This window comes from Callorhinchus milii, unplaced genomic scaffold (genome assembly GCF_018977255.1).
Source record: "Callorhinchus milii isolate IMCB2004 unplaced genomic scaffold, IMCB_Cmil_1.0 Scaffold1, whole genome shotgun sequence".
NCBI lineage: Eukaryota > Metazoa > Chordata > Chondrichthyes > Chimaeriformes > Callorhinchidae > Callorhinchus > Callorhinchus milii.
Window position 1 is genome coordinate 65,310,048 of NW_024704742.1, and position 15,139 is coordinate 65,325,186.

A 15,139-nucleotide genomic window follows, 5' to 3' on the forward strand; every position below is an offset into this window, starting at 1 on the left:
GGCAGGCAGGAGTGACGTCACGCAGGTGTTTAGGCGGGAAATTCTGAAATGGTGGCTTCGTCTGAACTCGGGACCTCGGCCCTGCTTATCGCTACTTGCCGGCTCCTGCCAACTTCGCTCCCGGAGCCCTGCTGCCACTACTCACCTCTCACACTGACTCCGCTCCCACACTAACCTTGCGCTGGAACAGTTCGGTTTGCCCCAACACTGCTCCTGGTTACCACGCACGCACTGGCCTCGAATCCGCTGTCTCCCGGTTTCTCTTCGCACCCGCTGTCGTCAATTGAGCCTTAAACCATGGCCCCAGCGCTGGTTACTCAAGTCTGCTCCCAGCTTTCGTTGCTCACGTCTGCTCCCAGCTCTCGCTGCTTGTAGCAGCCAACTGCGCACATCAGTGTCCCACAAACGGTCGTAGATTGAGTTACCAAAGTGTTATTTATTTTTGGAGGGATTATTACCCCTGGAAAGTGATCCGCCAATCGACTAACAACCAGGTTCCTACTTACTGCTAGGTAAACAGAGGTGTGTGGAGTAAGGAAACTTACCTAAGGTTTCGCCTCGCCTGGGAATCAAACCCGGGTCCTTTCGTTTGCAAGGCAAGCTCACTAACCACTACGCTGCAGGACTTTACAACACATATTTCTGGGTTTTTTCCCATCATAAATAACCATAAAACTGGGTTATGACCAGTGGTTTCTATTATTGCCTTTCTTGGGCAGCAATATTGGCCTCTGCACAACTATACCAAAGCATTCTTGAAATTGTATGCAGTTGTGGTAAAAATTGTGATGGATAAGAATTATCATTCAGGGTAGTACTTACTCTGTCAATCAGGTTTGTCCTGCAATTTTTACCTCGACCTTTTTAGGCAAGGAAGGATGAAAACCATAGAGGTAAAAGCTATAATAATTTTTCCATTTTGATATAGTGCCAATTAAGTCAAAAGCCTCTGAAGTGTTTCAACTGCTTTTCTGTAAAGTACAGCGGCTATTTGTACTGGAACAAATCATTGTAATGTCTCATCCAGAGAGCACCTGTGTCATTCTTCTGACTCAAAGGTGAGAGTACAACCAACTGAACAAAGCTGACGCCTACAACAATATCATCAAGTTGCATTTATTTGATGTCCTTGATGTAGGATAATGTCTCAGCACATTTCTCAAAATGCATGGAGGAGCCTTGTTATGTCTCCTATTGCTTGATTCTTCTAAGTCCATAACAGAGGACCATGGAGCACAAGTGGCTCACAGGTGGTTTTGAATGCTCCCATTGCACTTCACGTTAAGTATCGGGAAACATTTCTGAGGGTAGATCAAACGGACAGCTGTGTAAGTTGTATGGTGTGCCACTCCACTATACTCACTGGTCTCTGACTGCATTTGAAATTTTATTTTTTCTCAGTAGAAATTTAAATGTGTGTTGGACTGTGGCTGCAACTGTTGTACAAAATTACATTTGTATAGTGTCTTTCACGTCGGGAGGACATCTCAAGGTGCTGGACAGTCAGTGTTTCAGACCCGAGTTGGGGGTTGGGGAGGGTGGAAGGCTGGGGGGGAAGGAGGGTGACCGAAGGCACGATCGAGGAGGAGGATCTTGAAGGAGACAATGGAGGAGACGAGGCGTAGGGACTGCAGGATGGAGTTCCAGAGGGTGGGAGCAGAATGGCAGCGCTGACATGACCGTTTAGATGAGACAGTCTCGTCCTCATATCAAATTGTATCTGAAATTGTAAGTGTTACACCATGTGTTTGGCGTTATTGCAGGATATAGGATTGTACTGTACCGATGTGAAAAATACTGCCACATAAAATAACTTCATCCACAGCTGAATAAACTAGAGGTTATCAAATCAAATTAAAAGAATGTCAAATGCATCGTGACTGGAACTTGGAATGCTGACTAACCCACTTTGCAACTTCTCAACCTAATCTATTTCTGTTCAGTTTAAAATCGAGACAACTATATAATTTACCTGGACTTGGGTATAGGGAGTACAATTTCTAACTTTGCAGATGATACTAAGCTAGGAGAAGTAGTAAACAGTGAGGAGGATAGTAGCAGACTGTAAATGGACATAGATAGTCTGGTAAAATGGGCAGACACGTGGCAGATGAAGTTTAATGTGGAGAAATTAGGAGAAGCAATATAAGCTAGATGGTACAATCTTAAAGGGGGTGAAGGAACAGAAAGACCTTCATATAAGTAAATCTTTGAAGGTAGCAGGATAGGCAGATAAAGCTGTTTTTTAAAAAAAGCATACGGGATACTAGGCTTTATAAGTAGGGGCATAGAATACAAAAGTCAGGAACTTATGATCAACCTTTATAAAACGCTAGTTAGGCCTCAGCTAGAGTACAGTGCTCAGTTCTGGGCTCCACACTTTAGGAAGCATGTCAAGAGGGTGCAAAGGAGATTTACCAGGATGGTACCAGGAATGAGGGACTTCAGTTATCAGGAGAGGCGAGAGAAGCTAAGATTATTCTTCTGGGAGCAGAGAAGGTTAAGAGAAGACTTAATAAAAGTTTTCACAATTATTAGGAGATTCGATGGGGTGAACAAGGAGAAACTATTTACACTGCTGGGTGGGTCGGTAACCCGGGGACACCGATTTAAAATAGTTGTTAAAAGAAACAGAGGGGAGAAGAGGAGAAATGTTTTTACATAGCAAGTTGTTCAGATCTGGAATGCATTGCCTGAAAGGGTGGTAGAAGCCAATTCGATAACAACATTTAAGAGAGAAGTAGATAATAATTTGGGGAGTACAAGTTTGCAGGGTTATGGGGAGAGAGCGGGGGAGTGAGATTGAATTGGATACCTCTTTTTAAAGCCAGGACAGACACGATGGGCCAACTGGTCTCCTTCTGTGCTTTATAAATCTATGATTCTAACTTAACCTAATCTCTCCTTTCTTTGTTAGGACAACGTATTAAATATAATAAACCAGATCATGGATGAATGTATCGCAAGTGAACGAGCAAATCGGGATTTTTGTGTCAAGTTTCCGGAGGAAATACGACATGACAATCTAGGAGGACAGCTCTGGTTCGGAGCTGAGGTAAATGTTTTCTTTTAATAAAAGTATAAAAGTATGAAAGTAACAATAAAAAATATAGTCTACTGAGATGCATGTTTTTATTTACTCTATATGAATCTGTATATGAATGAATTCCAAATCCATGGCTTAAATTTATCAGTGATATGGTAATATAGGTAAATGGTCCCCTGTCAGACTGATAAGAGTAATAGCCACTGACCACGATTGTCCTTTGTAAGCAAATGTTTTCCCTTGTTCCCCTAATCTATAATAATTAAGTGGTCAAGTTGAGACAAAATACAATTATACAGTAGTGCATGGTACATGGGGTAAAATCAACTTGTTATAAAGTGAGTTAATCTGTTCCAGTGTGATGATGAGCTCGTGATTGCACTTTCTATTTGGGAAGGGAAATAACATTACAAGTTCCTACTGTATATATTTATAATTTTAATGACTAATTATGATGAAATTATTCACTGTTTAGTGATCATTTTCCCAAAGCATCTTTTGCGATAAGTAATGGTAATGTGCTAGTGTTATAAAGGAGAACATTGTGAGAAATGTCTTACTTTTCACTTTTTTTTAATCTAGTGTTTAGCTGCTGGTTCGATTATCATGAACCGTGAAATAGAGAGCATGGCAATGCGACCTTTGGCCAAAGACCTAACCCGCAGCTTAGAAGATGTCCGAAATAATATCCGTGACCAGTGCCTGAGAGACTTGAATGTCTTCACCGACAAAATGAAGGAGTCTCTCAAACACTTTGATGGCCTGTTTGCAGAGTTTGAATTATGGTAACATGATCAGCACGCGTGTGTCATTTGAAGTTGTAATGCATTATCCATTTTATTTATTTGCTGGGTAAATAGGCTCTCTTGATGGCTGTCAACAAAAATCACTACTCAGGAGTAGAACAGTCATGCAAACGAGGAAGGTAACCTGTTGGATTTCTGCTCTGTACTGAGTTAGCTGATCATTATCCTGCGTGGCAGTGGAACTTCGTATTTGTGCAATTTGCCCTTGAGCTGGGTAACAATAATTAACACCTTAGGCTGCAGCTGCACATTGCTATCCAGTGACAACTGTTGCATGTGTAGATGCATAGATTGGACTTGGCTGTGATGTCCCACCCATGGTTGAATAGGCTAATGATACTGCTAAAACTTGTATGAAGATTGGGTCATTTGGGCCAGGTACTGGAGAATGAACCTCATGCCAGCAGCGCCTTCAGGAGAACAGGGGAAAATGATTTAACTTTGGGTTGAGTGATTATTCTATCACCCACTCAACTCCAAAATTGTATTTGTGAAAAATAAATTTTAGAATTTAACCATTTGAGTGTTTCTGTAAGGTTGTAGTTGTAGTGTTTAGAACTAAACTAAAAATTTGGCGCCCCAGCTGCTACCTCTGTTCAGTGAACACAGCCTGCTTCATGTCCCCTTGCTCAAACCAACACACCATAGGTGGGTGAGCTTCAGCCAGTCTGCCACCACTCTCTGGAGCTGATATCTGGAGCCCCTTCACCCTTATCTTCTCCCTCACCACCTTTAAAGCCTGCCTTAAAACCTTCTATCTTTTCAACCATGTTTTCAAACACCTTTTTCCCCCACTAACCTCAGACCTTGTCCCGAACTTAGTCTCCGAGTCAGTTGTGTGACGAGCTTTCCAATATGAAAGGCACTGTATAGAAGCTCAAATCTACTAGTTGTCTGGGCCATGTTCAGTCTTTGAGGCTGCAATAATTTATTTTCACCCAAATAAGTATGAATCAAAATCTGATTGTCCCAAATTTATAATTCTACTTTGTCTAAAGAGATCAAAATAGAAAGCAGTTTGTCACACCTTCAGAGGTGTGAAAATTGGTATCAAAGTTGGCTCTGGAAATAATTCTATTTGGAACATTAGTGTACATTGCATCGACTTAACAGTTGTTCAGAAATTAGCAGTCAGGCATTAAAGCTACAGCAACGTAAACTCTTTATCGCAGTTCTGATTTCAAAGTAGTTTTAATACAACTGTAAATATTTAACATTGATAGTTTAAAGCAGCAATAAACTTATTTCGATCCAATTGATCCAATTAGTTTCTCATCTTGCAGTTACTGCTGCAAGTAGTTAGATGTTGTATGTCGCACTCAAGACTGTTTTTACATCTAATGATAGAGAAGAGTTTGCTGAGATCACTTTTTATGAGAGGGTATTAGTGCTGCCAACTAAATAACTGGTTCAAACATTTACACAGAGCTTTAAAATTTAACATTTACTCCTTCCCGTTTACTAGTCAAACTTTATAAGAATCCCATTGCATTTTTGTACTGTCTGATTTTGCACTTCCTGCACTGTATCCAATATACAATAAAATTCACTGGTCACACCAGTCAGGACCAACAACAACAAACCATGACATTTAATGTGACTTGGACGAAGTCCAAGGTGCAGGCAAACTGCAGAAATCGTATAAAAAATCTGATTTTTGTCAATCTACACTGCACATGCGTAATTCAATGCAGCTAGTAAGTGCATGCGGGGCAGGTCAAGATTACTCTTCTCATTGCCACATGTGCACTTACCAGGAAGCATTAGAATCTCATTGAATCGCGGGAAATGAAGTTCTTCTGAGCACCCGTAGACAGATCAGGAAACATTTCCCACAATTAAGTGCAGCACAGGAGTAATGGAGGATAGGGAAGTGGCATTCAGGTTAGGAAATGATTAATATGACTAGTGCAAAGAAATCTAAGTGGTTTTGATAGGAAAGTGAATGGGACTGCATGTATGGTTTAGGTGATTGTATAAAGATCAGACTTAAGTAAGTTTTACTGTATTTGATTTAATGTTTTAAACTAAATTTGTGTTGTCGCTGTTTGATTTTTTTTAAAGTTATGTGTCTGCAATGGTACCTGTGAAATCTCCTAAAGAATATTATGTACAGCAAGACGTCATTATTCTCTTCTGTGAAACAGTTGAAAGGTAAGATTCAAAGATTTCAGTTTTCTTCAAGGATGCGTTACGTTAGATTTATTTGCAAGCGCTATACCTGCGTGAAGCGTTTATCAATAAATATGATGAACTCCTGTGACAAATCTCAAGATGCAAGATTATTGATTGAAACAAGTTTTTTTTAACCTGGTTAATCACTGGTATGCCAACATTTAGAATACTGTATTGTGTAAGATCCATCAAAATGATTTTCGGCAAAGGTTCAGACTAGCTCATAAATACTAAGATGTAGTGAATGTGGCTTATTAACTGGGATATGACCACACGGAAGTGAGCTTCAACCAGGACCAGAGGTGAAATATTTTCCAGCAGAACAGGGACATGTGCAATGACTATCAGCAAAAACAGTCGCTAGTGATCTAATTTACTTATTTTTTTTCAAATAAAAAATTATCAAAACTTGTTTAAGTGAGGATTGAAGGCTTAGATGAATTTGGATTGACTGGTCCAAATATTTGCGTCCAGTCAATCCAAATTCAATATTTTGCAAACAATCAGAAGCCAGGAATGGAGTAATTTAGGATTGCAGATAATTCTCTGATGCAAAGTGTGTGGCAGAACCATTATGGAAGTAAATTTTTAAACCAGATTTCGTACTATCAGGTACGAATTTCCATTGAAAGTGTGCTTCTCTGCTCCTCCAACTCCTGCAGTGATGGTTAGCTGGTATTGCTGTTACTCTAGCATAGGAAGAAAAAAGAAAATCAGTGGTGTGATTGCAGATATGATTGTTGAAGGCTGTATGTCCTGCATCAGCTGTGGCCTCTGACATTTTTAACAGATTGCTGAATTATGCTGAACATTCCTTGTCATCAGGTCATAACTTAGTTATGTTCAAAACTCTGCCGCCCACATCCTCATCCGCAGCAAACACCACACCCACTGTGGCTCTACTGGCTCACTGTGGCAGATGGGATCGTTTTTCAAGATCCTCATACTCGCCTCCAAAGAATGTAATGCCCTAGTACATCCCCACCTCTCCAACCTGGTCATATCCCCCTCCACTACCCACCCCCTTCACTTCTTCATTCGGCCAGCTTGGGCCTTCGGTACCTTGACCCTTCTGTTCCACCATGAATGGCTGTGTTTTCAGGAACTCCTTGCCTTAATCTCTCCACTTTGCCCATCATCAGATCGCACCTGAAGACTTTGACCATGCCAATAGTCACCCCGCCACCCCCTCTTCTCCCTGGTTCCGCATCAAACTACACCATCGTTAAGCATTCTGATACTATCCCATTTGAAAGGCACTATATAAATGCAAATTTTATGTAGATGAACATTCTTTCAATTAACTATTTTTAATCTATTCTTTCACAATCATTTTCGAATTACAGACTTATTTATTCAGTCTGTTAAATACCCCTTGTTATCAGTTTGTCATTTCACATCTTCATCATTTGCAAACAGAGTAAAGCAACCATCCATGAATAATGCTGTAAAATGTTCTGCTTTGGATTGCTCTGTATATTTAATAAGTAACCGCTCTTATTTGTAAAAACGATCAAGTTATTAATGAATTGAAAACTCTCTATATCCCAATTCCCCCCCTCCCCCATTCCAAGTTTGGAATTCAAGAAGCATTTGATAATTAAAATTTGAAAAATTCAAAGCATTAACACCAAATTTGGCTGTTTTAGATTGAAAGTTGATTTGCTATTTTCCAATCCATCAAGTCACATTGGTCTGACAGATGCTGGTGACTAATTGTGCTGTTTACCTGTTGACCTTACAGTTCACACTGTTCACAAATGATACAAAGGTGGGTTACAGTGCAATTAACACTCATATATAGCACCTTTTTTTTGGAAATAGAATTTGAAGCAAGCTACATGGCTCATTAACTGGAGGAGGTTCTTAGATAAGTATCTGAATAAATTAAATGTAATGATTAGACTGGGTTCATGTTCCTGTCACTGTTCACTATCCTGTAATCTGTCACTAAACCCTGATGGCCTGCATGCCACAGGTGAAATTCTCATTATTCAATGACCTTTGCTGGGAAATGCACATATGTGTCCACTGGGAAAATAGACCGAGTCTCCACAGTGATGCTTTCTGCTGCTAAATAACTTAATGATACTGTCCGGGTTCGTGTATAAAACCTTTGAGTCAGGCACCAGAGAGTACCACTCAATCATGCCCCAGCAATTATCCATTATCATCAGCAAAGTTAATTTAGAGGGGAGAGTATGTTTACATTACTAGAGGAAACATGAAATGTTTCCGCAATGAATGTCTGATTGTCCAGCATCTTGGGATGTCCTCCCGCTGTGAAAGGTACTATACAAGTGTAATTTTGTATTGTATGTTGTCCACAAATAAAAGTAGGAAAGAAAAAAGGTTCTTGACCATTTTCTGAAAGTAACCAGTCAATAAAACACAATACAAAATTACATTTGTAAAGCATCTTTCATGTCAGGAGAATGTCCCAAGGCAATGAACAGTCAGGGATTATGGATTAGGACCCAAGGTGGGGCGGGGGGGGGAGGATTGGGATCAGGGAGGGTGGAGGGTGGACGAAGGCACAGTCAAAGAGGAGGGCTCTTGAGGCGTGCCTTAAAGGAGGCAAGGGAGGGAGCGAGGTGAAGGGAATATGAGGTGGAGTTCCAGAAGATGGGGGTAGAGAGGCTGAAGGCCCGACTGCCAATGGAGGAGAAGCCATTGATAATACGAATATTAATTACGTCCAATTGGTTTTGAGTGGTTTACAAAGGTGAAAATCGCCTTTGGAACTCACTCAAAACCAATTGGGCTTGTTGATAACATTCGTATTGTCAACGGCTTCTCTTCCAGCTCCCGCACCGTTTCGTGCCGTGTTCCTCAGATTCCTCAATTAGATATTTATTTGGAGAGGACACGTTTGCAGGGAGATGGGGAGAGAGGAGGGGAGTGGGATTGAATTAGATAGCTCTTTTTAAAGAGCCGGCTCAGACACGATGGGCCAAATGGCTTACTTCTGTGCTGTTCTATGATTCTGTGAACCTTCTATAACCTCCTGGTGAGGCCACATTTAGAATAACTTTGCTAAAGTCTAACCTTAATTAAGTGAGAGAATTCTCTTGAGAATTTTAACTTGGGTATAAATGTGTATGAAATACTTACTAATTAGTCCCCTTTCATTAGAGAAAAGCTCTGGTTCAAGTTGATATTAAAGGTCATGAGGCTGCAGTATATATAAGTCTAGGTGATCAAACCACTTCTCTGGTTCCAGAAGAATGTCATCTGTGGCATGCAGTTAATCAGGGTTTAGTATATTGTTTGCACGGACTAAAATAGTACAGGTTCTACTGGATTGCCCTTAAGGAATGGGAAAAATTCCAAACCTTTACTTTGTAAACTTTGTACTTTGTAGAATACCTTCCTCAAGAGATTAAATGCAATACAATACAAAATTACATTTTTATAGCGCCTTTCACATCAGGAGGATGTCCCAAGGTCCTGGACAGTCAGGGATTTCAACCCGAGCAGGGGTCAAGAAACAACCTGTATGTCAGTCTGACTCGCCTCTTGAGTCAGAAGGTTGTGGATTCAGTCCCCACATCTTGGCTTGGAATTGCATCTTCTAAAATGACACTCCAATGCAGTGCTGGGAAGGTGTTGCATTGTCAGAGGCACCGTTTTTCGGATGAGTCATTAAACCTAAGTCCTGTCTGCCTGTTCAGGTGGACTTTTGAAGATCCCATGGTGCTATTGGGAAGGATTTTCTCCTGGTCAATAGATCCCCCAAATAAAATGCGTCATTCACTTTATGGCTGTTTATGAGACATTGCTGTTCCCAAACTGTCCACAAAATACAGTTAATTCACTTTGCAGTTTGTCCTGTGAAGCAGTTTCAAACATCTCGACAATATGATTAGGAGTATATCAAACACAAGGATTAAAAGAATTTATTTTTAATACTTTAATGCTTAAGATAATATTTATGTCAAAAAAAAGAAAAAAAGGAGTGACAAAGAAAAACTATCACTCTTTCTCTCAAGTACAGTAGTTGATTTAATTTACAACATGTAACAAATATAAAATTATTTACAGGGCCTTAAAGCTTGGATACCTCACACAAGATCTGATTGACGACTATGAACCAGCATTAATGTTTACAATTCCTAGACTAGCCATTGTATGGTAAGTGTTCATTAAAGAGGTTTGTATTTTATATTATTTAGCAATGCAAATACTGCTGGATTAAATCAATTTAATAGACCTATTTTATGGTGTTCTTGTGACAGTTTTGAAGTAGGAGATAGCCATAGCTAATGATGATGGACAGATTCTGGGCAGGGTTCAGACAGATGCAAGCAGTTTGGTGTCAAAAAGTTGCAGGTTAAATTTATGTAAATCGATCTTGAATTGGTCACATTATCACTAGGATACCTGGAAGGGTTTAGAAAAGTAATTATGGAGATGACAGTTATAATTTTGTCAAAACAGTCTGCACTTCTGTATTGGAAATGTGTACCTCAAGGAATAGGTAAATTGTATGTTTTCAGTATTGTTCATAACTAGAGAGAAAACCTGTTTCAAAGTACACATCGTGAATTGACATGACAAGTCTTCAGCAATATTAGCGTGTCTGGGACTGAACTGTTTATTATGTGACGTAGTTCCACACTACTGTTATAGCCAGAGAATTTGAGATTACATTTGGAGATATCGTCTGATAGAATTTCATTTTTTTATAAACATGTAGACTAATTTTCTTTAAGATTTACAGTAAGTAATTTTGGATAATCACATCGGTGCCTTTAAAGGAATACAAGCTCGTCCAGGTCATCTTACTGGAAATCTGGAATCCGCGGACTGATCAGAGACTGATTAGATATGTAGAGCAGTCTCTGACTGAATACTGGGAGGTATAAATAACGTTGGATGAATGACGGTAAACTTACAAGATTAAGGTAAATTTAAATTAATTGGGAGCTCAAACAAATCCATCTCAGATACCCAGAGAAGGGAAGAAATGTGGAATTGTGGTACAACAAATGTTTTTTGTGAACCATGTCAAGTGAACCAAGTGCTTTTCAAACATTTGTCATTTTATTTTCAAGGTTCTCTGAGAGTTACAGTGCCAGGACACGATTCAGCAATATGGATAATATTATAGTGAAGTTGCAGAGATGAATTAACATTTTTAAAAAGAGCAAATTTAACAAGTTTAATTCACTGGTTCTGAATAAAAGACAGGCTGTAAGCTGTATTTACCAAGCATTAGTGTATATTCCTCTGGGTAGCACCAAACCAGCTGACGAAAAGAAGATGTTGCCAGAAGTAGTTATATAAAGAGTACGAGAGTACAAAGCCTAGCTCCCTTATCCTTTTATATAGTCTTAAAACCCCAGCAACTGATTTAAGTCACTTGTGTGCTCGCCAAGAGTTTTTATTCAGGAAAATGGCGCACATGAAAGAATTAGTCAAGGCTGAGATGAGCAAATCCAATGTATTTGTGCACTTCCATTAAATTAAAGTGAAAATGAAGATGCCTTTGCTGAAATGTGCCATTTGTACTTGTTAGATTGGAGTCAATTCTTTAAGTGGTGTACACCTTAGTAAAATGCTATTATTTTACTGCATTACTATGGCAGCAAGTGTGTTAAACTATGATTCAGTATTTGTTGTGATTGTATTTAGTAGTGCAGTTTGGCTGCATATCTTGCATGATCTATTTTCAGATAATTTAGTATCTGCTTCACTATTTGGTATAGACTTCATTATTGTGATCTTCAAGACTGAAGTACTTGTCTCATCATTGTTCATTCCATTTGTCATTGGGGATCATTCTCATTGCTTTTTCACTTGTTTGCTTGTTGGCTCTGGACAGCCTCCTAATGTTGTAGTGACCAGAAATGTACATGGGTACTACCTGAGCAATAAAGGCGTTGTCGTATTTTTTATCTTAGTGGTATAAAAGTAAGTTTGACCTGCCTTTGTTTTTTCCTTTGAACCCTTCTATCTCTTAGTTGCAGAGTTATCACTTTGAGTACTATATCAAGTCAATAATGCTGGACTATTCTGGTGGCATACATGATGCTACATTACATTTGTGTTGTAAGAGCTAGTATCATTGCAACACACTGGCTGCTGCGTCCAAAATAGAATGCTCATAAAACGCCCTTGCTGTCTTTTGTTGTTTTGCTTTGCCTCTACTGCCAAATCTACATTTTATTTATAACTTCCCTAGAATGTTAAAAATATTTGCATTTAATCATCTTTATATCCATTAGTAGGAAGATCCGTTCCAAAATCAAAATGAGAAACATTTCCCTAAAACAATAAAGCAGTTACAATACTTCATATGGAGTTACAGTTCCCCTTAGACTATTTGTTCATGAAATGTTAAAATAAGTTATATGAATTTAATTTATATAATTTATATAAATTATTTTCCTAAAATTAGATGAACATCAGAAATTCACTCAGTTCAATAGACTGTAAACTCTTATATATAAAAACTATCCAAGTATTAAATTGATAAAACAGTAAAGCTCTCATTATTTGAGTTGAATTATGTGGCTATCACTATTCCACAGATAGCCAAATCCTACCTTGATTAATCTTTGGTTAAGAATCATAATAGTGACTAAAGTGCAACCATTTTCCAGGAAACCTTTTGTGCACTTAATCTATGTGGCTTGTTGCTAATCAAGTCAGCCAGTTTCTCTTGTGTTTTCTGCAGAACAGACAAATTAATGATTGTTTTCTGAAGGATGATCTTAATGAAAAAAGGAGCTGTAGTCTAAATATGACTGCCCCCAAGTGACTGGTATTTGAATGAAACTTGCTACATGCTTTTGTAGACCGTATTGCCATTGTTGTTTACAATGTAAAAACATCATTCCCATGCAAACTAACTGCAGCTGGACTTAAATGATCAAAGTTTTCATATGAATCAAAGTTCCAGGTCCATCGATGTTCTATCAGCTTGTCTGGCAGATATCAGGGTTTGGATGAGTGCAAACTTCCTGCAGCTGAATGTGGACAGAATGGAAGCCAAACTCCTTGTCTCCCATCACTGTCTTCACTCCTGTGGATCCTCAACCTCCCTGGACTCTCCCTCACATTCACCGAACCAGTGTGCAATCTAGGCGTCCAGTTCGACCCCCAGCTGTCCTTCCTCCCCCACATCCAGTCCCTGATCAGGACTGTCTTCCTCCACCTCCGCCACATTGCCCGCCTCCGACCTTACCTTACCCAAAATGCAGCCGAAACCCTTGTGCATGCGTTTGTCACCTCCCGCCTGGATTACTCAAATCCACTCCTCGTCGGTCTCCCCAGCTCCACTATTCAAAATATCCAGCTCATTCAGAACTCTGCTGCCCTCATACTGACCCGGACGGACCAAACTCCATACCCCCATCTCACCAGTTCTGGCCAGGCTCCACTGGCTCCCGATCACCAAACAGATTGACTTCAAGATCCTCACACTCATGTTCAAATCCCTTCATTCTCTGGCACCTGCCTACCTCTCCAACCTCCTCACTTCCCAATCCACTTCTCGGCGCCTCCACTCGACTTGCACAGGCTTCCTGCTCATCCCTTGCACCCTCCACCCCACCATCGTGCGCTTTCAGCCACTACACTCCGAAACACTCGAACACTTTTCCTCAATCCCTCCGCCTTGCTCCATCTCTCCACTTTTCAAATCTCGCCTGAAAATCTTCGACCATGCTTAAGGCCACCTCCCCCCACAGCTCAGAGTCAGGCTCCGGCATTGTTAAGCACTCTGAGACATTACTCTGCGTGGAGGGCGCTATATAAGTGCAAGTTGTTGTTGTAATATTCACTTTTTTGAGAACATGATGAATATGTGAATACAGCTATCAGAAAGATCGGGCAGGATGGAGCTCTTCCCAACCCGTTTTGCAGTTGTATTTAGAATTAACTTGATGTATACATGAGTGAGAAAGGAATAAAGGGATACAGGAGAGGGATTGGAAAGAGTAGAGGCTTGTCTGGAGTACAAACACCAGCATAGACTAGTTTGGCTGAATGGCCTATTTCTGTACTGTAACATTCTTCGTAATTCTGTGTATTCCCCTTAAAAGGCTAGAAAATTGCATTGACTATTTAAAATCGATATGAGTGTGACTAGATGATAGAATGGCTCAGATTAAATTGTGTTTTAATGCTATTTCATAATTTTAATGATGATTCTTTTCTCCCAAAATATCTTTTCTAAAGTGGGTTATTTGTTTACCCTGAGGGGCCTTTGAACTTGGAGCATAAGCCAGAAGATATGTCTGACCTCTTTAGACCATTTCGCACACTACTACGGAAAATAAGGTATTGTTAATGGAAGATATTACTCCATCGCATTTTCTTTGCAGCAGATTGTTGTGCATGCTTACTCATGATATTGCCTTTAGTATGTAACCTATAATAATAATTAACCTGAAATGTGAATTAAAGTTCTGTAAATTAAAGTGGAGAGATTGAGACAATGAACAATTTGTTTCAGAAACTAAACATTTTAATTAGTTGAAAACAGAAACAGAAGTCACTGGGAACACTCAGCAGGTCAGGCAGCATCTATGGAGAAAGGAAAGTGAGTCAACGTTTCGGGTCCATGACCCTTCGTCAGAACCTTCGTCAGATCCGAAATGTTGACTCACTTTCTTTTCTCCATAGATGCTGCCTGACCTGCTGAGTGTTCCCAGCGACTTTTGTTTTGGTTTTCAGATTTACAGCATCTGCAGTATTCTGTGTTTTGATTTGAATTAATTGTCCTGGCTTGGTGTTTGCACCAGTTCCTCATGTGTTCCCAGTTATCTCCTTGAGGGTGGAGTAAAGTGAGGTCTCTTCAGACCCATTTGGCTCCAAAGTGGCATATCTGGTGAAGCAAGTTTGGAATCGAGTTAATCCTTTGTGGTGGTCTCAGTTGCCCCATTCCTGAGCTAGGTAGATCCCTACCCCTAACCCTAGGGTTATCGAAGAGGAAAGTCTTCAGTTGTGAGCTGAAGGTGGGCAAGGAGGGGGCAAAGTGGAGAGATTGAGACAATGAACAAGCAGTGAGAACCTTGTCATTGTACTCTATTGCAAGCAGTGTAGTGTGTTTTAGCTGATTAGGCTCCAGCTAAGACCTCAATTCACTGGCATTAATAAGCAG

At 39.9% G+C, this 15,139-nt stretch overlaps 1 protein-coding gene across 5 annotated transcripts in view; it reads left to right on the forward strand.

Moving 5' to 3' along the window:
* Positions 1-15,139, forward strand: part of zfyve28 (zinc finger, FYVE domain containing 28) — a 92,243-nt gene that overhangs the window by 47,925 nt on the left and 29,179 nt on the right. For all 5 annotated transcript variants that reach the window (XM_007905234.2, XM_007905235.2, XM_007905237.2 and 2 more), the window contains exons 3-7: positions 2,918-3,055; positions 3,629-3,831; positions 5,917-6,006; positions 10,072-10,161; positions 14,215-14,316. In XM_007905234.2, coding sequence (XP_007903425.1) covers positions 2,918-3,055; positions 3,629-3,831; positions 5,917-6,006; positions 10,072-10,161; positions 14,215-14,316 — 623 coding nt within the window. The remainder of the gene's footprint in view (positions 1-2,917; positions 3,056-3,628; positions 3,832-5,916; positions 6,007-10,071; positions 10,162-14,214; positions 14,317-15,139) is intronic.